General features: G+C 34.6%; 1 protein-coding gene across 2 annotated transcripts in view; it reads left to right on the forward strand.

Annotated features, from left to right (window-relative positions):
* Window positions 1–24346, forward strand: part of ANKRD28 (ankyrin repeat domain 28) — a 202469-nt gene that overhangs the window by 37685 nt on the left and 140438 nt on the right. The window contains exon 2 of one of the 2 annotated variants that reach the window (XM_077750858.1): window positions 16572–16644. The exons of the other annotated variant lie outside the window; for it this stretch is intronic. Coding sequence (XP_077606984.1) covers window positions 16627–16644 — 18 coding nt within the window. The 5' untranslated portion in view covers window positions 16572–16626. The remainder of the gene's footprint in view (window positions 1–16571; window positions 16645–24346) is intronic. 2 annotated transcript variants of the gene reach the window in all.

The following is a 24346-nucleotide window of genomic DNA, read 5'->3' on the forward strand; positions in this document are numbered from 1 at the left end:
TTTTTTAATATTTTATTTATTTCTAGGAGAGAGAGAGAGAGAGAGAGAGACAGTGTGAGTAGGGGAGGGTCAGAGAGAGAGGGAGTCACAGACTGAAAGAGGCTCCAGGCTCTGAGCTGGCAGTCAACACAGAGCCCAACGCGGGGCTCGAACCCACGAACCACGAGATCATGACCTAAGCGAAAGTCGGACGCTTAACCGACTAAGCCACCCAGGCGCCCCTCCTCTTACCTCTTTTATGTCCTCTTCTTGGCTACTACCTGAGACATCTTGATATGATCTAGAAGGATTTTTTTCCCCCACCTTCCAAAGTCTGCTCTCTATTGGTTCTTAAAGATAAAAGAGACAGCAGCTACTCTGGGAATTGGTGGAGGAAAGAAAGAAAAAGATAGGGAAGGGATTTATTTATGTTTATTAGGTACTTAAAGTGTAGTGAGTACTTTATATGAATTTAAAGTGTGTGATATTATTCTTATTAACAGTTAAGGAGATTCAGGCTCAAAGAGATTAAGTGACTTTACCAAAGTCACAGGGCTAATCCTAGGTATGTTTTAAGTCTAAAACTTGACCATTTCATATAACTACTGGAGAATGAATAGCTAGCTGTGCAGTTGTTCATGTATATGAACCAAAGATCAGAGTTAGTTGCATCTGACTTAATCTAATAAATGACAGAGAGGGAGGGCAAAGGTTAGGAGCAGGAACAAGAGGAAAAATGATTCTATAAAGGGCTAAAAAGATAAGAACACTAAAATGATGGTAGTCAACATTAATAACTAACTGGATTATGTGCTCAGTGATACCCAGAAAGAGTATCTCCATCATACTTCTATACAAAGTGCTATATCAGCCAGACAGCCAAAGATGTAAGACCTACATCTTTGCCTTTAAAAATGAATGATTCTCAAAAGGTAGAATTTTTCTCTACTTCAGAATTCATAGGAACAAACCGTTTTTTTTTCCCAAATGGAATGAAAAGACGTGTGTGGAGTTTCTGAAGGGTGATGACCTTGGTAAGCATTAATAAGCATTAAGTAGAATAGAGGGTAAGGAAAGGACATTGTTTTCTTCCTTCCTTCCTTTTTTTGTTTTTTTTGGGGGGGGGGCGGAATAAAGTCTCTCTTACACTGATAAGCAGACAACCCTGAAAGAAACTAAAGAAACTAGTGTTCAGTTCTAAAACTTGCATTACCTTAATATTCAAATAANAAACCCCCCCCCCCCCCCCATTCTTGTATATATAAATGGCAGCTGGGGCTTAGCATATTTTTGTTAATTTTCTGAGAGCAGTACATTTCATACGGTGTTTCTCAGGGTTCTAAGGTCTCACTGCAGTGCTTTGTGATTGGAATTGGGAGTGATGACCTGATGGACCTCTGGGCCTGCATTCTTCTTCTTAGAGTTGAGTCTGTTTTGGTTGTCATCTGTGTATACATTCTCATTAATGTGTGGGAAGGCAAAGGCATACACATATATATTAGATGAAATCATCTGAAATTTTAGTTTTGATGAAAGGATACTCTCAAGATTCAAATTATATGTATCAGAACATTGTTGTCCAGTAGGGTTAACTCATTGTCTTAAGTGTTCTTACATGTCTTTTTCGAATTTGCAGTGTTTTTGCCTATAATTCTGTTTGGATCCAGTGTTAATGACTGTTGCAGCCCATGTCTGTGGAATTATTTTCAGTTGATGATTAGAGATGATGAGTTTTAGACTTCATTTATAAGCTGCTAGCTTTTGTGTGATACACAAACAGTGAAAGTGACAAATTTGGTGCAGGTTGACAAGGATGTATCTTTTGTACATTGTGTTAATAATACAGATAGTACTGTGAATCAGATTTAATAATAGAAATGCAGAGCTTCTGGATAGAGGCTCCTCAGGCTTTGACTTTTACTATATAATTTTATAGAAAGGTAGCCTAAGTTCCCTAACTAGAAGGTGGTGTAATTGAACTTGAATTATAAGACAGACTAAAAATCAAGCTCATATTGGGGGGCTTTTTTTTAAAACTGTGATTTAGTGTATGTGCATAAACATTTCAACAACATGGGAGATCCTAAAGAAAATGACTCTTAAGCATACCAGTCTTTCATAACATGTGAGGAACTCTCTAGTCCTAATTCCTGTGTATATGTATTATAGGTTTCTGTCCTCCCACATTCATGGTCTTAGTTCATGCTGCTGTCATATCTTACTTGGAATGATGTGGTAGTTTTCTGACCAGTCTATCCTTTTCCAGTCTTGACCCTATTTCAGTTTTTTTCCTTTGTTTGCTTTGTTTCTGAAATTCCACATGTGAGTGAAATCATACGGTATTTGTCTTTCTCTGATTTATTTCACTTATTAGCCCTGTACTGTCTAAATCCATCTATGTTGTTGCAAATGGCAGCAGTTTCTTTTTATGGCTGAATAATATTGTTTTATACACACACACACACATACATATACATATATACATATATATTCCACATCCGTTCATCAATTGGTGGACACTTGGGTTATTTCCATAGTAGTTTGGTTGTTGTAAATAATGCTGCAACAAACATAGGTGTGTAGATGTATCCCTTTTAATTAGTGTTTTATTGTTAAATACCCTGTAGTGCAGTCATTGGATCATAGTATAGTTCGGTTTTTACTTTTTTGAGGAACCTCCATGCTGTTTTCCATAGTGGTTGCACTAGTTTGCATTCTCATCAGCAGTGCACGAGGGTTTCTTTCTCTTCACATTCTTGCCAACACATTGTTTCTTGTGTTTTTTATTTTTGTTATTCTGACAGGTATGAGGTGATATCTCATGGTTTTGATTTTCAGTTCCCTGATGATGAGTGATGTTGAGCATCTTTTCATGTGTCTGTTGGCCATCTGTATGTTTTCTTTGGAGAGATATCTGTTCATGCCTTCAGCTCATTTTTAAATTGTATTATTTGGGGGTTTTTTGGTGTTGAGTTGTGGAAATTCTTTATATATTTCGGACACCAACCCTTTATCAGATCTGACATTTGCAAATGTCTTCTCCCATTTAGTAGGTTGCCTTTTAGTTTTATTGATTGTTTCCTTCACTGTGCATTTTGATGTAGTCCCAATAGTTTATTTTTACTTTAGTTTCCCTTGCCTCAGAAGACATATCTAGAAAAATGTTGTTACAAACCAGTGTTAGAGAAACTACTACCTGTGCTGTCTTCAAGGATTTTTATGGTTCCAAGTCTCACTTTTAGCTTTTTAATCCATTTTGAGTTTTAGAAAGTGGTGTATTTTCATTCTTCTCGCATGTAGCTGTCCAGTTTTCCCAACACCATTTGTTGAAGAGACTGTCTTTTTCCCATTGCATATATTGTTGTCTCCTTTGTTGAAGATGAATTGACCATATAATCATGGGTTTATTTCTAGGTTCTTTAGTTTGTTCATTGATCTATGCGTCGTTTTTTTGTGCCAGTACCATACATAGTATTTTGATTACTGCAGCTTTGTGGTATGTCTTGAAGCCTGGAATTGTGACACCTCTAATTTTGTTCTTCTTTTTCAAGACTTCTTTGGTTATTTGCAGTCTTTTGTGGTTCCGTACACATTTTAGAATTATTTGTGCTAATTCTGTGAAAAATGCTGTTGTTATTTTGAAAGGGATTGCATTAAATCTGTAGATTACTTTGGGTAGTATGGACATTTTAACAGTATTTGTTTTTCTAGGTCATGAACATGAACTATCTTTCCCTTTGTGTTGCTTTAATTTTTTTTCATCATTGTTTTATAGGTTTTAGAATATTGGTCTTTCACCTCCTTGATTATTTCTGGGTTTTATTAATTTTGGTGCAAATGTAAACGGGATTGTTTTCTTAATTTCTCTTTCTGCTACTTCATTGATAGTGTATAGAATGCAACAGATTTTTGTATATTGATTTTGTATCTTGCAACTTTACTGAATTCATTTCATTGGTTCCAGTAGTTTTTTGGTGGTATTTAAGGTTTTCTATATATAATATCATGTCACTTGCGGATAGTGACAGTTTTACTTCTTCCTTACCAATTTGAATGCCTTTTATTTTTGTTGTTGTTGTCTGATTCCTGTGGCTAGGATTTTTAGTACTATGTGAATACAAATGCTGAGAGTGGACATCCTTGTCTTGTTCCTGATCTTAGGGAGAAAGCTCTGTTTTTCACCATTGAGGATTATATTAGCTGTGGGTTTTTCATAGATGGCCTTTATTACGTTGATGTATGTTCCTCTAACCTTTGTTGAGAGTTTTTATCATGAATGGATGTTGTACTTTGTCAAATACTTTCTCTGCATCTGTTGAAATGATCATGATTTTTATTCTTTATCTTGTTGATGTCATGTATCACGTTGATCTGCAAATACTGAACCACCCTTGTATATCAGGAATAAATCCTACTTCATTGTGGTGAGTAATTTTTTTAAGGTATTGTGAGACACAGTTTGCTAATATTTTATTGAGGATATTTGCATCTGTGTTCATCAGAGATATTGGCCTATAGTTCTCTTTCTTTGGTACTGTCTTTATCTGGTTTTGGTACAGGATAATGGTTGCCTCATAGAAGGAGTTTGGAATCTTTCTCATCTATTTTTGGAAAATTTTGAAAAGAGTAAGTGTGACTCTTTAAATATTTGGTATAATTCACCTTTGAAACCATCTGGTCCTAGACTTTTGGTTGTTCAGAGTTTTTTGATTAGTGATTCAGTTTCATTCCTGGTAATTTTCACATTTTCTTTATTTCCAATTCAGTTTTGGGAGGTTTTATGTTTCTAGGAATTTATCCATTTCTTCTAGGTTTGTTAGCGTATAATTTTTCATAATCTCTTGTAATCTTTGTATTTCTGTGGTGTCAGTTGTTTCATTTCTGATTTTGTTTGAGTCCTCTCTCCTCACTTTTTTTTTTTTTTGATGCCTCTGGGTAATGGTTTATCAATTTTGTTGGTCTTTTCAATGAACCAGCTCCTGATTTCATTAACCTGTAAGAATGATCTTTCTTGATAATTTTTAAATTAGATTTCAGAATTAGATAATATTTTTTAATTTGAAATTTTCAGACACACAGGATAATATAAAATGTGATAGAAATCTAAATATCACCAGGAATAAACAGATATTAATACTTTATGTATTTTTGTGTCTCTTTAAGAATAAAATAGTTACGTCTATAGCTGGAGACCCATTCCCATTTTTCCCTGGTTAATTGGCTCGAAAGTTTTTTTCTAAAACATTTATACTGTATTTACATATTCATAAACAATATATGCTGTTAATTTGTGTTTTCTAAACTTTTAAATGGTATATATGTCTTTTGCAATTCTTTTAAGAATTTATTTGTGTTGATATATTTGTTATAATTACTTTATATCTCCTACAATTAAACATTTTATTTCCTTAATACTGCAGTTAGGTAGTTTGCAGTTTTGAGCTACTAGAATAAGTGTTGTAGTAGATGTTCTGGTGTATATCCTTGTGTATATATCACAGTTTCTCTGAGGTCAGTGTGGGCAGTAGACTTACTGGGTCATAGCATATATACATATTTACCTCTTCTATATGATTTTTATTTTTCTCCCAAGTGGTTATACCAATTATATTGCCTCTTTCCTCTCACACTTGCTAATAGTTGTTTTGGTTTGACTTTGGTTTGTGAAGTAATATCTTATTTTAATTTGGATTTCCCGGGTTCCTAGTGAGATTGAATGTTTTCATGTGTTTTGACCAATTGGAAGGTTTTGTGTGACTCATCCATTTGTTTTCTTACAGTGTAGTTGTGTGTGTGTGTTCACTATGAATTTTGTTGGTTTTGCCAGGTAAACATCTCCGTATATTTCTACTCTTCACTTTGTTTATGGGGTCTTGTTCAGGACTTTTAAATTGCAGTATAATCATACTTACCAGTATTTTACGTTCTCTTTTTCCTTTCTTATGTAAGAAACCCATCAGGGTTCTAAAAGTATTCATTTTTTTCTTAAAATTTGCAGTTTCTTTACTCATTTAGTTTTCTGATCCACCTAGAATTTTATTTTTGTCTGTGGTGTACTAAGGTCCAGTTTTTTTTAAAATTGACTTTTCCTTATCCTTTGTTTTTCTATAAACATTAAAAAAAATTTCAAATCCCCAGGAAAATTTTTGAGCTTAACCAGTATTCCATCGAAATTACAGATTTAATTTGGAAATTTGACATTGTACAATACCGAGTCTGGAAAAAGCAGATGATTCTCATGCAGCAGCTACTTCAAACCTTATGCCTGTAGCCTGCCCATGCATTTTCTCACAGTTGACATCAAACAGTATTAGCTTTACTTTCTCTTCATTAAATCTTGCATGAGTGTTCCTTATTGGCAGAATCTATCCTTGAATCAGTGGGGGGTGAGGGAGGGGTGCGAAGGAAGGGACTCCTTCCTTCCAAGTTCCAATGTAGTTACAAACTTCTGCCCTGTGATGCAGAGGAGACAACAGAATAGGGTATTGATGACGCAGATTCCACACAAGCAAGCATAAACAAATATGTTCCTATTTTCCTCCCCCTATTAACATGCAAGGTGACTTGATTGTTGTTTACTTTTCCCCTCAACTGATATGTTTTGTAGATCTTTTTTAATGGGATGTACATTCATAGTTTTGCTAACTATCGTCAGCTGCCCTCTGCTGAGGTTTTATCAGTTTATATTTCCATCCATAGTGTGTCACTTCCATTGTTTTGTATCCTAACTTTACATCCTGCTCTCCTATTACAAATACCATTTTACCTTTATTTGATAAACTCCTTGTTGTTTAAAGACCATGAATTCATCCTGGCAGAAGTGATACCTGACAATATGCACGCACATGCATATGCTTAATTCATCTTACTCTGTTCTATTAGGATAGTTGTGCTTTCTCTGTGGTTATGTCACATGTTTTATTAATTATTTATAAACATTTTCTTTGTGCCCCTTTTGTAGGCATGCTTTTTTAGTTGTCAGTGTATATCCTTCTATCATAAACACATTGGGTATGTGTTTGTCTCCTTTACTAAACTATAAATCCTTTAGAACAGTGCTGTGCTGTTTCTTTGTTGGCAGCACCTAACACATAATAACAACTCAGTAACTGTTGGAATGAATAACCCATAATTTTAAACAGAGGGTATATGCAGATTTATAAACTTTTTTCATTTAGCAAAATTCATTATGCTAGATGCTTTACATATATGAATATGACTCATTAAATCATTGTTTAGTCTTTTTGCTATTGAGTTGTGTGAATATACTGGATACTAGACTCTTTCAGATACATAATTTGCAAATAGTTTTTCATTCTTTCAGGGCATCTTTCCACTTTTTAAAATAGTGTCCTTTGATGCACAGAAGTTTTAATTTTGGTAAAGTTCTATTTGTCAATTTGGTGTGATATCTAAGAAACCCTTGCCAGGTCTGAGGTGGTGAAGATTTACTCTAAAATTTCTTATAAGAGTTTTACAGTGTTAGCTTTTACATTTAGGTCTTTGATCTTTTTTAAATGTTACGAGGTGAGGCTCCAGTTTCATTCTTTTGCATGTGGATATCCAGTTGTCTCAGCACTGATTTTTGAAGAAACTGATCTCTCCCATTCAATAGTCTTAGCACCGTTATCCAAACTAATTGACCATTAGAAGTAAGGGTTTATTTTCATCCTCTCAGTTACATTATGTTGATCTATGTACCACAGTGTTTTGATTACTGTAGCTTTGTAGTAGATTTGAAATCATCAAGTGTGAGTTCTTGTTTTCCAAGAATGTTAGAACTATTCTGAGTCCCTTGTATTTCCATATGAATTTTATGATCAGTTTTTCCATTTCTGTAAAAATATAGGCTGTTGTATTTTGATAGTAATGGCATTGAATCTGTAGATCACTTTGGGGAATATTTCCATTTTAACAATATTAAGTCTTCTAATCCATGAACCTTTTAGGTTTATTTATTTTGAGGGAGATACAGTGTGAGTACGGGGGGCAGAGAGAGAGGGAGAGAGAATCACAAGCAGCCTCCATGCTGTAAGCACAGAGACCAGTGCAGGGCTTGAACTCATGAAATCATGAGACCTTGACCAGAGCCAAAACTAAGAGTCAGATGCTTAACTGGCTGAGCCACCCACGCGCCCCTCTTCCCACATTGTTTTATAGTGTTCTGTGTACAAGTCTTGCACCTCCTTGGTTAAATTTATTCCAGAGTATTTTGTGGGTTTTTTTTTAAATGCTATTGTTGATGGAATAATGTGTTTAAAAATTTTTTTTAATGGTTATTAATTTTTGAGAGACAAAGACAAGAGTGTGAGTGAGGGAGAGGCAGAGAGAGGGAGACACAGAATCCGAAACAGGTTCTAGGCTCCTAGCTGTCAGCACAGAGCCCAAAGTGGGTGGGGCTCAAACTCATGAGCCATGAGATCATGACCTGAGCCAAAGTCAGATGCTTAACCGACTGAGCCACCCAGGCACCCCAGTGGAATAATGTTTTTAATTTTGGATTGTTTATTGCTAGTGCATAGAAAAATCTGATTTTGTAAGTTGATCTTATATTCTGTAACTTTGCTGAATTTGTTCATCAGTTTTGACAGAGGTTTTTTTTTTTGGAGATTCTTTAGGGTTTTCTGTATCTAAGATCATATCATTGGCAAGTAAGAGATAGTTTTACTTCTTCCTTTTTTAATAGATTTTTTTTTTTTTTTTTTTTTGAGAGAGAGTGAGAACGGGTGGGCACAAGTGAGGGAGGGGCAAAGAGAGGAGACAGAATCCAATGAGGGGAGAGAGAGAAGCAGGGCCTGTGCTTACCTGATGTGGGTTTTGAGCTCTCCCGGAACAGGGCTCAAACTCACGAACTGTGAGACCATGACCTGAGCTGAAGTCAGAGGCTTAACTGGCTGAGCCACCCAGGCGCCCCTACTTTTTCCTTTTCAATCTGGATGTTAACTTTTTCTTGCTCAGTTAAGCTGGCTAGGATTTCCAGCACAGTATTGACTATAAGTGGCAAAAATGGGTGTCCTTGTCTTGTTTCTGATGTAAGAAGAAAACATTGAGTCTTTGAATATTAACTACGATGTTAATTGTGGGTTTTTCAATAGCACCCGTTATCATATCAGGGAAGCCCCCTTCTAGTTTATGAGTGCTTTTATCATGAAGGCATGTTGGATTTTATCAAATACTTTTTCTCTGGGCCAGTTGAGATTACTGTGTGGCTTTTCCCCTTCATCTATTAATTTGGTATATTATATTATAGTGTATTTATTTTCTTTTTACTATTTACCATGCTTGCATTCTTGGAATAAATCCCACTTGGTCATGGTTTAGAGCCCTTTTAATATGCTGCTGGATTTGGTTTGCTAATATTTTGTTGAGGATTTTGCATCTGTATTCATAAGTAATACTGGTCTGTAGTTTTTTTTCCTTGTGATGTCTTTTTCTAGCTTTGGTGTTCTAGTAATGTTGGCCTCAAAAAATGTGGCTATCCAGTTGTTTGAGCACTGCGTGTTGAAGAAAGTATGCATGTGTTCCCTCCCTTTCTGTATTGAGAAGGATCCACGTTAATTTTCCTTTAAAGGTTTGGTAAGCTTCATCAGTGAAGCCTTCTAGTCCTGGGCTTTTCCTTGTTGGAAGGATTCTGAATACTGAAACAATTTCTTTATCTGTTCCATGTCTGTTTAGAGTTTGTTTCTTCCTCCCTTAACTTCCCTTACTATATAGCTGTATTTCCTTATGATAGATCAGTATTATTTTCTTTTTTATTCCTGTAGATTTTATGACTATATATGCAAGTATTTCTCTTACTCCCCACCTTTTAAACAACAGATAGTATACCGGACCCACTTTTGTGCATCTTAATTGTTCTCTCTACTTCCAGTATCTTGATCATTCCCATCAATACTTAAGGAGTTTTTACATTACTCTGGATGCTTAGTATTTTATTGTCTTATGTCCTGTTCCCTGTTGACATCTAGGTTGTTTCTCATCTTTTGCTAATGCAAAACAATGTTGCAGTGAATACCCACCTACTACAGTGCAGTTGTGCAGATTTCATAGGTTATGGTTCTCCACAGGACACTTAAGACACCGTGTACAGTTCCATGACTTCTGACCAACTGGCTGTAAATTTGGAGTTTCCCACCACTTCCTCATGTTCAGTAATTTGCTAGAATGATTCCCAGAACTCAGGAGAGTGCTATACTTATAATTACAGTTTTGCTCTTAGAGCAAAAGGAAGAGATGCATAAGAAGAGGTCTGAGAGGGTCCCAAAGTCAAAAAGTCTCTGTGTCCACCGGACAGGTCACCCTCTTAGTAGCTGATGTTCAACTGAGCTTCAGTGTCAAGTTTTTTTATGGAGGATTCAATTTATAGGTATGATAGGTTGAATGATTCATTATGTGATTAAACTCAGTCTTTAGTCCTGTTCCACACAGTCAGCTGGTCAAGTTATTATGACATAGCTCACAGCCCAAACCCTCTTATCACATGATTGTTCATTCTAGCATGGCCAGCCCAATGTGGAACAATCTAGGGGCCTATCATGAGTTACCTCATTAGCATAAACCCAGATATGGTCTAGGGGCTCACCGTGAATAACAAAGACACTTGTATCACTCAGGAGATTACTTGGTTTTAGAAGCTCTCAGGTACTCAGGATAAAGGTCAGACAAGGTTGTTTTTTTTTTTTTAATTAACATGTATTACTTTCTTGCGCAGATACATCGACTGTGAGATAAATCCCTCTTTCCCCTCCCCCTTTCTTTTCCCACTTTCACATGATTTAATAATCAAAACCAAGGAAAGCTATACTTGAGAAGTCTTTCACACTTTGAGCCCCACAAATAAAACTTGTCCAACCCACTCCAAATGAGTAACTGTGTTTTCGTCTGTATCCTTTATGTTTCTACATGTAAATAAAAGCAAATATATATGTCTTTTTCTCAACTGTATAGACTCTAATGTAACTTTCTTTTTTTATTTTCCACTTAAAAGTGTGGTAATACATTTCTAGGACATATCAGTAGAATATGCTTTCACAGTTTGATTGTATGTTGACAAATTGTTCTCCCACAGAGATTATATTAAAACATTATTTCTGTCTAGAATCCGGATAGTTTCAGACTTCTTGATCTTTGGCCAGTTTTAGAGTTGTTTGTGGTTTATACATGTAACTTTAATATGAATTTCTCTTATGAAGTTGAACATCTTTATATGTTAGCACATTTGTGTTTCCTTTTCTATGAATTGTTTCTATTCTTTACCTAGTTTTTAGTGGAATGATTTTTCCTGTTTAATGTTTTTAAATGGTTAAATCTATGAATGTATTATGGCTTTCTAAATTTTAGGGTCATCCCTATTAGATTATTTTAATGAAACTATTGTGTGCCTTTTTCTTTTATACTTTCTGTTTTTTATTAAGATGTAATTTAGCTGTAGTAAAATTTACTTTTTTTAATGTACAGTTTTGTGAAATTTTACCAATGCATCTAATGACTACTGCAGTTGAGATATAAAACACTTCCATCATCCCTAAAACTTCACTTGTGACCTTTTGTATTCGTCGCTTCCTGAGGAACCCAGCTCTTGGCAACAACTTTCTCTGTCTTTGAGGTTTTACCTTTTTTTTTTTTTCCCCAATAGTTTATTGTCAAATTAGTTTCCACATAACACCCAGTGCTCATCCCCACAAGTGCCCTNAGAGGTTTTACCTTTTTCAGAATGTTGTAAAAAACTGAATCATTAATTATGTAGCCTTTCATTTAGCTTAATGCATGTAAGATTTATCCATGTTATTGGTATGTTCAGTCATTGATTGCTTCTTTTTCTATGACTAGGTTGTTTTCTATTACATGGATTTACCACAGCTTATTTACCCACTCTCTAGTTGAGGAATATTTGGGTTATTTCTAGGTTTTGGAAGTTATGAATAAAGCCAACGTAAGTGTTCATATACAGGATTTTTGTGAGCATAAATTTTTATGTTTTTGGTTTCATACCCAGGAATGGAATTATTGAATTATGCGTTAATTATATGTATAACTTTAAGAAACTGCCAAGTCATTTTCCAAAATGGCTGTACCATTTTGCATTCCCACCACTAGTGGATGAGAATTATAATTGCTCTGCCTCTTGTCCAGCATTCAGTATTGTCAGGTTTTGGGTTTTTTTGTGTTTTGTTTTGTTTTGTTTTGTTTTGAGAGAATGCAAGCGGGGGAGAAGGGAAGACGGGAGAGGGGAGGAGAGAGGGAGAGGGGGAGAGGGGAGGAGAGAGAGAGGGAGGGGGAGAGAGAGAGAGAGAGAGAGAGAATCTTGAGTGGGGCTCAGTCCTACAACCCTGGGGTTGTAAGTCAGATGCTTAACTGACTGAGCCATGCAGGTGCCCCAAGTCAGGTTTTTTTTTTAACCATTCTACTAGGTGTGTAATAGTATCTCATGGTGCTTTAATTTGAATTCTCCTAGTGTTTAATGTCTATATATCATCTTTTGTGAAGTGCTAAACTGTTTACATCTTTGCCCATTTTAAAAATTGGGCTTTTCTTTTAATGAGTTATGCGAGTTATTTATTTTGGCCATAAATCCTTTGTCAGATATCCGATTTGCAAGTATGTTCTCAGTCTGCAGCCTGTATTTTCATTCTTTTAATGTGATCTCTTTCAAAGAGCAGAAATTCTTTATTTTAATGATTTTAATAAGTCACTATGTTTATCTGTGGATTGCACTTTTGATATTATCTGCAAGACATCTTTGCCTATTCCAGGGTCACAAAGACTTCGCCCTGTTTTCTTCTAGAAATCTTATAATTTTAGATTGAATGTTTAGGTCAGTTTTATTTAAATACCGTGTTTGACATTAACTAGAGGTGTAAGTTTTTTGTTGTTTTGTTTTTTTCTTGCCACTGTCTTTTCTGGTTGTTCCTTCCAGACCACTTTCTGGGAAGATTATTTTTGCTCTGTTAAGTGTCTTTTGTGTCTTTTGTGTCTTTGTCAAAAATCACTTGACCTTGTATGTGTGCATCTGCTTCTGGACCCTTATTCCATTTCACCAAATCTATATGTCTGTCTTTCATAACACATTGTCTTGATTACTGTGGCTTTCTAGTAGTGTGAATCCTCAGACTTTATTCTTCTCTTTTAATATTGTTTTGGCTCTTCTATGTAAAATTTGCCTTTCCATATAAATTTTTAAATCAGTTTATTCATTTTTACAAATACCACTAGTATACTTTGATTGGGATTACATTGAAGGTGTAGATTAAATGTGTGGGAAAATTGACATTTTAACAATATAGAGTCTTTCAATCCATGAACGTGGTATCTTCATTTATTTAGGTCTTTGATTTCCTTCAGTATTTTATAGTTTTTAGCATACAGATTCTGCATATAGTTTTAAAAATTTATAACCTTAGTTTATCAGTTTTTGGGGGTGCTTTTATAAATGCTACTGCTTTTAAAATTTTGATTTCCAGTTCATTGATAGTATGTACAAATATAATTGCATTCCATGACTTGCTGAACTTACTAGATACAGAAACTTTTTCAGAGATTCCATGGCATTTCCCACATAGATAATCATGTGTGCTAATACAGGTAGTTTTCTTTCTTTCTAAATTATATGCCTTTTATTTCTTCTTTTAGCCTTATTGCTGTGGCTATGGCTTCCAATATGATATTGAATAGGATTGATGAGAGCAGGCATCCCTATCTTTTTTCTTCCCCTCAAGGAGATATTAGTCCATTTCCTAGTACTTTTATAGCTCTTTTAACACATACATTTAAGTATAATGATCACGTAGCAAAAGAATGCTATTAATTTCTTTCCCAGATGGCTTCCAGTTTTCCTGGTACCATTCATGGACTAGTGCACCATATGTATGTATGTCCATGCCCCCCAACTCACGAACTTCTGTCAAAGCACTTAACTCCACTGCTTTGTTGTTTACTTTTTACTTGTCTTTTTATAGAAGATGAGCATTTTGGGGCGGAATAAGAAATGGTGCCTCCCCTCAAAAGAACTTATGTTGTAAATAATTGGTATTAGATTAGACCATATGAAATTACCATTTTTAATATGTAACCTGTAAAATTTTATGTCTAGTTGGAACCCACAGTAAAACAAGAAAAGAAAATGAAAATTCTCTTCTGCTGACAGGTCTAATTATCAGTGTGAGAAATGATAGTGCATGAGAAATTGTTCATCACTGCTGTATGTTTATAAGCAAAGCCCAGAGCTGAATATACTGATAAAACTGATATACAACCCCTGCCGTTGAAAGAGATACTTTCTCTGTGGAAAACGGTGTTATTACAATATTCAAATGTGTTTAAATCTTTGGTCGATCTGTCATTATATTTGCAAATTTAATCTCAGTTTGAATCTACTTATGATCTTTGGTTCATGCGTCTCATTGTCTTGGACTATAAGATAAGACACTTTGGCAGTGATTTCTGTAAATTACTGAGAAGCTTGACATAATTTTATGTGTGATAATTTTATGTGAAAAAATACATACTTGTTCAGTATGATGTGACAGTTATTTCAGTTACTTGATATCTTGTAGATTTCCTTTTGAAATAACTTAATATTTTAAAAAAGAGGCATTAAAAAAACAAATAAAAAAGAGATGCATTAATGAAATCATAATGTAAAACTATTGTAGTTCCCTACTCCAATTTTTGGTGTAATTTTTTTATTGTAAATTATATATGGAGGGAAACTATTATATTTTTATGTTATATATATTTGTATAATACTTAGGCTCTTAAGCTGGTCTTTTACTATTCTGTATTCAAGTCTGGAAAAAACAATAGATGAGAGACTGTGTAAACTTCATAAAGTCAAAAACTACTTTTGTTCACTGTTAAATTCCTTGCACTTAGCACATAAGTAGTTATTAACAAATGATTATTGAATTAGTATTGATTAGAGTTAGAAAATATAATTTTTACATGAAATATGTTGATTTTAGTTAGAAGTAAAAGTTTTTAGAGTTGCATAGGTTTTGCAGCAGTTAAACTGTATTGGTAAATCTATAGTAACAAGATTATTTCAATTAGGTAATCAGGAATTTGCTCAAGTTATTGTTTTGAGCTTGACTCTTAACTGGATTAAAATATAACTATTAAAACCTATAAAGCACTGTTTTTTCATTTGAAGCTCTTATTTAAAATACATGACTTAGAGAAAACTACCTTTGCATTGGTAATAATACGATAGAAGGACTCAGGAAATTTACTTTCCTTTGTATTTACTGCCACCAAATGGCAAACTAATAATATTACTATGCCATTAACACTAGAAGACATGCTAAAGGTAATGCCCCTTTAATATTGTTTTAACAGTGTTAATTTGTTCAGAAAGAGTTTTGACAAGGGAAGAGAAAACAAATTTTAATATGTTCAGAACTGTAGCTAGGGACTCCTGGGTGGTTAAGCATTTGACTTCAGCTCAGGTCATTATCTCACCATTTGTGGGTTAGAGCCCCGCATTGGGCTCTGTGCTGACTGCTTAGATCCTGGAGCCTGCTTCAGATTCTGTCTCAATCTCTCTGCCCCTTGCCCCACTCACACTCGTGTGCGTGCTCTCTCTCTCTCTCTCTCTCAAATATAAACATAAAAAAAAAACAAAACCCCCCCCCCAAAACTGTAACTAACCTTCTTCTAGCCAGAGTGAATAGAATGGTTTCTGTCTAAAAAGGCAAAGCAGAAATCACTATGAGAAGGATGATGAAAACTGATAACTCAGACCTAATAAGTATGTTTGACCATATATTTTTATAAAGGGAATTTAATTCTGACCTTTGTTCTTTCTAGGTTATAGTATATGAGAATGATGGCTCCTGAATATTTTAGGCCCAATTTTATAAACCATTTCACTAAAAATAACTATTAGGTTGTTTTGGAAAAATTGTTATATAAGAGTGTAAAGAAACAGAAGCAACTCAAATGTTCAGTCTTATGAAATTGGTTAAATACAGTAAGGTATTACTTTTTAATTTAATGTTACATAGTAATTAAAAGTGTAATAGAGGAATAAAGGTCCACATTGTTAAATGGAGAGAGATCGGTAGAAGCAAGATATTAAGCAGTATATTATTACAGTTTTTTAAAAAGTACATTTATCTTTGGGAGATACTATTGTGATTTCTTAAACTTATGCATTTCTAAAATGAACATGTTTTTAAATGTTCAGAAATTATATAGACTGATTATTTTATTCTTCATAGACAGTTTCTTAGATTAAGATATTCCCATGGAAGCATTTATTATATATTCATTTATTATAGTGAATATATTTGAGTAGTTTTGGGTTTTTTTAATTGAATAAGGAAAATGTCTTCTTGTAGGCAATTTTGACTCAAACTTCACTTTTTGAGTCTCTTCTTACTGGTTTATACATAAAACCTTTACAAAAACTCTGCCTTATTGGACAGATTAATAATTTCCTTTCTTGACAGAAGGGTAAAACTTCTGAATTAGTAAGATTTTGAATATGATCTAATAATTCAATGTTTTGTTAAGGTGCTAGTTACTTTTATAACATAGCCCTTCATTTTTAGGGTCAGCATATTCTTGCTTTTGATATCTGTTTTCTGCCACAGGCCTGAGATTGGAATTGAAGCAATACAACTACTGCTTCCACCAGAGGAAAATAGTATGGGAATTCCTATTATGGTAGGTTATTTTCCAGTAGTCTCTCTGCAATAATATAGGTAGCTCTCTTAATTTGTTTGTTGGTATTTATGCCTCATCATAAATTAAGCATAGCTTTTCTGCATAACTATATGTGAATACTTAGTGTCAGCCAGAATCCTTTGTTGTGGACATTTTGTTTAAAAGTGTGGTGGTCCCTATATTCCTGGAAAACTTATTTATAACAACTTAATTTGAATAGATTTTCAGTGGAGGGGCATAAAAATCTAATTTAAGATCTCTGTGTTGTAGTTTGGAGAAGAGAATATGAAATAGCTGAAAATAATGGTACTGTAGTTTCTTTTTTTAAACTAGTAAGTTACTAGATGTCTTCATTCTTCTCTTGTCAAGTTGTATGCATCATTTTGCTCATAGCTCATTCTCCTACATGTTATATGTTTGTGGTGCACTCTGTAAACATCAGCCATTCATTAATCACTGGAGAACCTCAGTTATGTGAGTGACTCCCATGTTTTTAGTGCAAGTAGTTAAAAAATCTCATAAATCCTAGGGGTGTTAGACTTGAGGTGCTTGTGAAGACAGTATAAACTGGTTTGATATCATTGGCATTGTTTGTTAGTCCTCTTATTTGAAACTCAAAAATATTGAAAAGTTGTGTAGAGAAGAAAAACCTATGGCCCAGTAAGTGGATTCTTTACTATTATCAAGTTTCGACTTGCTGTACTTTCTGTTAAATATTTTTGATCCTAAATGCTAATACCATTTGATATTAAGTAGACTCAATGCAAAATTGTTTTATGACAAAACAAATCACCCATACTGGGTTTTTGTTATAATTTATTCTTAGTTTTTTTTTTCTAAAAAAGAGAAGGTGATTAGAACACTATTTTGTTGATAGCTGAAAAATTTTGTCCATCTGTATTCTGGTAGGAATGGAACAGAGTATTGGGAAAACAATTAGTTTGTGTTCTTCAAATTGAAATAATTTTTATGACATTAAATATTCACATTCTCTTGAGAGAACTAACCAGTTGTGACTCTTTACTTGGTCTTTCAGAATTATCTACTAAATTATCACTTAAAAAAAACAACACACACACACACACAGAATGCCTCTTATTTGTTGTTACCTGGATGGCTTTTGCTGAATCCAATTAGAAACTCACCCCCCTCACACACCTTATTTCTGTTCTTTATAGATCATTTTCTAACTATTGGCTCAATAAAAGCTTTGGATGAGTCTTGAAGTATTCCTATCCTAAATCAGTCAAGGATTTGAGTAATGGGTAGGCAAGACAGAAAAAGAAAAAAATGTCAATATAGTAAGGATAAAATTTGATTAGAAAAATAGCAATAAATAGCAAATATCATCATTATCATATTGCTCATTCATTTTTTCTTTCCTATAATGTGTGTTAGAGATCATGCAGAGTCACAAATTCAACTACTTTTGCTATATAATTGTGTAAATTGTAATTTTTATCTTTTACCACTAGATGGTGCTTTTGCATTGGTTTCTGTAGACTGTAAATTTACATAATATTTTAAAATGCATCATAAAGAACAATAAAATTAAATTTTGATAGTGATGTAGTTCTTCACATAGAAAAACTAGCTCAATATAACCATTATTTGTGATATATATGTGTATATATACTACAATTATTTTTAAAAAAAGAGAAGTTCTTATGTATGAAATGGTTAAGATCTATGCTTGACCACATTTTCTAATCCAGTCTTCAGTACACTTCCTTAGAAACATTTTAGATGTTTTGATTTTTTTAGATGATACTGTGATTTAAATGGCACCTAAATAAAACACCATTTCTTGATTTGTAATGTTAAAAAATATATGCAGATAGCTTGGGTTTTTAAAATTGTTTTTGATGATCATTTTTTCTATCTAGTAGCCATCCATTGAAGTTTTTTATTTCACAAATAATACATTGAAATTCTCTTTTGTTAGGAGCCAGGTGACTTTTTGATAGTTACCCTGCTTGAGCAATTTGAGTTGATGTAGGATTGTAGAGTTTACTTGGGATTGTAACAAGGTTGTAGAGATCCCAGTTCAAGGAAATAATAATCTTATGTAATAAAGCATTCACTTACGTTTTAAAGAGCAAAGTACGTAGAGTCTAGAATATCAGTGTCTCTAAACACCTTTCTCTTAGTCCTTCTTTCTCCAATTCAGTCTGTTACTGTTCCCTTTTCTGTTCTTTAAAGGATTATTTATATGAAAACAAAGTTATGGAAACAAGCATCTTAAATTACCCTTTGTATTCTGCTCTTCACTAGCTATTTGATAGCTCTTGAGGTATGAATTGAGAAGCAGTTAAAGCCCAGCAAGTTTCAAGTCTCTAACTTTGCTCTGCATTCAGTACTAGCGGCTCTAGTCCCTGGAGCTATGGGTATGGAGCTGCTAAATGGCTTTGACTTGACAAGTTTGTTTCTTAACAGCCAGTCTTCACTTAGGCACTGTTCAAATTTTGGTCCTAATTTCTATTACTTATTGGTATGTGAACTTTTGTCATTTAACCCTTGTAGAACTTATTTTTCTTACTCTAAATCACTCTAAAGTAGTGATTGAATGTAGCAAATAAGAATCATGACTGAAGGGCAGTGTTACTCAGAAAAAAAATAATTATGTGCACGCAGGAGGAAAGAACAAAGTACCTACAATCCTGCCACTGAGTTAACTAATCTGTTGTTACTAAAAAAAAAAATTCTGCTGATCATTATTTAACATAAGTAGAATTATATTTGTGTAATTGTTGTGTTCCAGCTAATACTTTTATGAGCATTGTTTGTCCCATGTTTTTAGAAGTTCTTTAAAACTTTGTTACTAAATATCATTCAGTTCTATTGTATGATATATACTGGGGTAGAGACAGCAATACGGGATAAATCAAAGTGATAAAGGAATCAGGATTGTTAAGGTTTAGAAACCATGGAAATATTTTTGAATAAATTTTTTCTTCTGTGAGTATAAGCTCCTTCCCAGTGACTGCAGTCATTAAGGTATGGTATCTGGCATGTAAGAAGTGTTTAATAAATGACCATGAGGGAATGAAAGATCAGAGAGGAAAATTGAAGATACAGATATCTTTGAAAGTAAACCAGAAGAAAGTTGAAGGAACTCATCCTTGCTGTTTGCTTTCTCTCTGAGGTGGAATGCCAAGAAATAGTGCCTTCCTAGTTTGCTGACCTCAAAGCATGGCTGTGAGGAAGTAATGTGGGAATAGATGTGAGAGTATTCTTAAACTAGGAACTACTGATACAAATGGAAGGAAGTAATACTTTTCATTTCTGGCATCTTAATTTTGAAATCAGGGACTTTTTTTTTAATTTTGAAATCAGATGCTTTTTGGTTCTCACCAACTCAGAACCTGTTTGCTTCCTTAACAACTGCTAATTTAACTTCTCTTAGATGTGTATTTGTTGGAAGAGCTACGCTTTGGAGACAGATGGTCCTGGGTTAGAGTCCATTATTCTCCACTTGTTAACCATGTCATTTCCAGTGTTTAACTTTTCCACCTCAGACTTTTATCTGTGAAATTGGAAGTAGAAACTACTTGACAGACATGTTACAACTGAGTACAAATAAAATGTCTAGAATTATCATAGGTATTCACATTACCTGGGATGTTCATCCCAGCCTCATATGACCAGCCAGCCTTGTTCCATCTTCACATAAATAATGCTAGATAAAAGTACTATCTTATATTGAACCAAATCTTATCTTGCTGCTTGTTATTATTCATTGATCTAGTTCTTATCTCTAGATCTATGCAATTTGGTATCTCTTCACAGTGATAGCAATTCATATCATATTCTCCCTGACTCCTTTTCCGAAAAAATACCTTCAGCTTCATTGACACTTATGGTTTTTAGATTCACCATCATCCTGGCTTTAAATGTGTTCTAGTCTCATTACTTTAGATGTAGCTTGACCTGTGTCTAGGAATTTGCCTTACTTTTCCTAGAGGAGGAAAATGAGATTAATGAGAAACTTTTGAGATAAAAATTTCATTTTAATGGGTCAAAACTAAAGTGCAATTTTACTGTTTCATATACCAAAGTATACTCTTTTGTTAATGGCATTTATAAAATGATTGCCTTTAGTCTGTTTTAAGATAAATTACTGAGGACTGTTTTTTTTTCCCTTTTAAAAAAAAATAAACCTCTACCCAGAGCACCTGGGTGGCTCAGTCGGTTGGGCCTCTGACTTCGGCTTGGGTCATGATCTCGCTGTTTGTGAGTTCGAGCCTGGAGCCTGCTTTGTATTCTGTATCTCCTTCTCTCTCTACCCCTCTCCAGCTCATGCTCTGTCTTTCTCCTTCAAAAATAAACATAAAAATAAATCTCTAGAGCCCTCAGTATTATCTAGCCCTAGTGTGTTGTGATTCATTAATAAAAATGAGAAAAGTAAACTGTTTTCTTAAAGTTTATTTATCTATTTTGAGAGAGAGGGGGAGGGAGAGAATCCAGTGTGGGGCCTGATCTCATGAACCATGAGATCATGACCCAAGCCAAAATCAAGAAAGCAAGGGGAGCCATCCAGGCACCCCTAGAAAAGTAAACTATTGAAATAAAATGCCAGTATAATACATAGCATACTGTTGGTTATCCACTCACCAGCCACTTCCTGCTTTGCAGGCCCTCAGTTTTGTTTGGGTGCTTACTCCTCTCCTACATGACTTGGAAAAGTCCTTAATAATGTAAAGCTAGTAGTGATTTGTTTAGGAAGGAACATAAGAACCAAGACTGGTCACATGAAAGGAAAAGTCAGGTTAGGTTGCTTCTAGGAAAGTCTTCCTTATACCTAAAATGGAGACACAGCAAGAAACTTCCCTTTCTGCTGGGCAACAATATGTGTCTGATACGATGGCCTTGAAGTATGACAGGTATCTGTGACTATGAAGGGAATTCTCCTAAGGTCCATACTGAGTCTGACAGAGAGGACTCAGCCAGACCCTATATGTCAGTCAGTTACCTTAGAGCCACCATAATTTCACTTCTTGTTGTTTATAGTAAGTCTCTTTATTGAAAGTCTGCTATACAGAAAAGTAGACACTTTGTGGAAGGCCCATTAAGATATAATGATGAGGGGCACTGGGGTGACTCGGTTGATTCAGGGTCTGTCCGACTTCAGCTCAGGTCGTGATCTCAGGGTTTGTGAGTTCAAGCCCCACATCAGGCTCTGTGCTGGCAGTGCAGAGCCTTCTTGGGTGTGCCTCTCTCTCTCTCTCTCTTTCTTTCTCTCTCTCTCTCTTTCCGCCCTCCCTCCCTCCCTCCAAAAATAAAATAAATCAACATTAAAATAAAAATGTAATAATGAGTCTCATAATTTTAAGATCACATCAGAATTATATTCAGGTCAAAAACTTCATGGGTATTCCCAACTACTGAATGTTCAGATTGTGAACAGAACAGACAAAAGCATTTTTGTACTGCAATAACTGATACAGATTTAATTACCCAATTAGTCAAGAGTGAGCTAATTACCAGTTCTAAGAGGGGCCCTTTCTTTCCATTTAAGAAGTTCAAAATTGACTACATATAAAGGAATTGATGTTATTTTACTCTGAAGTAACATTAAGTTTTAAGCATGGCTTTTACAGGTTTATTAAGGGTATGAAAATCTATGCAAAAAACTCCGTGCCTCATACACATTAGAAACACCCTTTCCTTCTTTTAACAATAGAAACTATTTTGTAAAATTTTAGGTAGCACTCTTTAATAAAGGGAGCTGAAGAATATGAAAAGTGTTCTGAGTCATCACTTGGACTTTAAAATAGTTACAAGTTTTAGTATTTTTGTCTCCACCCTTCTACAGTTTAGAAAGATGTGAATCATTTTCTTTAGTATTTCCCAAATGATAGCTACTTTGAAAGGGAAGTGGCGTGTGTGGTCCCAGTTTGTGTGTGAAATAACTAGCATACATTTCAGTTACTGATTTTACTACACTTTGTGGGAATCCCTTGGACCTCTCACATAAATTATTGCTTATGAAGGTAAACATTGGGTAACTATAGCAACTTGTTCTTAAATTGAAAATTTTCTCCAGTTTTTAAAGAGATATTATTTATCCCAGTGTCATCACACTGTAGAAACCAGAATGAATTGCAAATGACCTTTCCTCAGTTTTTTTTAAAGGAAGGCAGAAATTCAGCCTGTTTAATAATGGTACACTCTGCTAATTTGTAGTATTGGACATAAGTTGTCTTTGATGCAGTTGCTGAGAGATAATTATGTAAATAATAATGTAAAATTATATTTCAGAGAATGTGCTTATCCTGGGCCTGGTAGGACGTAAGTCCTATGCCAGAGATTCTGTTAACTAACGTACCTCCCAGCCAAAAATTATACTAATAAGAGACAGATCAAATAGGGTATTTAAAAGTCACACAGCTTGAATCTGGCCTTCAGTCTGATGAATACTTTTGCTTAATTTTGAACTACTTCTTGAGGTAATCAAAATTATGAAGAAAATAATCTAACTTTTAAAAATACAAGCTTAAATACAGCACTGCATACTTGACAACAGGATGTTTTCCTCCCCTTTCTCTGTTAGTTTTGGCATATTGAGTGTATTCTGGAAAACTACCTAAATTGTTATATTCGTTTTGTGAATTTTTTTGCTTGCATACTTTTTGAAGGAAATAATTATTTCTTTTTTAAGACTCAAATCTAATTTTTTTAAACATTTATTTTTGAGAGAGAGAGAGAGAGAGAGAGAGAGAATGAACCAGTGGGGGAGGGAAAGAGAGAGAAGGAGACAGAATCTGAAGCAGGCTCCAGGCTCTGAGCTATCAGCACAGTGCCTTATGCGGGGCTTGACTCACAAGCCATGAAGACTCAAATCTAAAAACAGTCATTTAAATACTGATTTAGACCTTAACATCTCCTATATAACTCTTGAGTCTACACTCTTTCCAGGAAGCCCATTCCATTTCCTGTCCTAACTGAAACTGTATTTTCGTAGGTACATGCTTCTCCAGAGTTCTGCTCAAGTATTGTTCCTTTGCTTATAGCCAGTATATCTTGGGGTGTGTGTGTGTCATGTGTGTGTAGGAGGGAGGAGAGCAGAGTCAGCATTCTTCTTGTTGTCCACTAGAGCTATTAAATGTTACCAGTCCACCTGTCTATAAAAAATCTTCCTTCTTTTGAAGCACATGCCATCTGGCTAGGTGACTCTTCTGGTTTTTTTGTTGCTATTGTCTGCCAATCTCACTGCCCAGTTCTACATCTGGGTCAGAGTTAATATCAGTTATCTACATGATTTCATTTCTTTGTAGGTGACATTTTGAATATTATACTTCACATTGTACCAACTTCCACACCAGTGATCCTCTCCACTTGGCTCTAACCACATACTCCAATAAGCACATCCCACAATTTGTTTCTTGTACTGAAACTGCCTTCACTTATATATTTTTATTATTATCCAGCCTAGACCTCATTACCCATTACTTTCAACTGCTAAACATTCACACTCACTTCTTTATAACTTTATACTTTCACTTCCACTTCCCTTACCCATATCAACCTTTCCTTCTTGCTTCAGAAGACAAAGATTTTCTCTTTGTAACTCAAGATAATTTTCCACCTCCATACTACAACTCCCTTTTTTCTGCATCTGTGAGATCTTCCTTCCTCAATCATTCTTTTTTTTTTTTTTTTTTTTTTTTTTTTTTTCCCCCTTTTTTGTTTTTTTCTTTTT

This window comes from Crocuta crocuta, unplaced genomic scaffold (assembly GCF_008692635.1).
Source record: "Crocuta crocuta isolate KB4526 unplaced genomic scaffold, BGI_CrCroc_1.0 scaffold279, whole genome shotgun sequence".
NCBI lineage: Eukaryota > Metazoa > Chordata > Mammalia > Carnivora > Hyaenidae > Crocuta > Crocuta crocuta.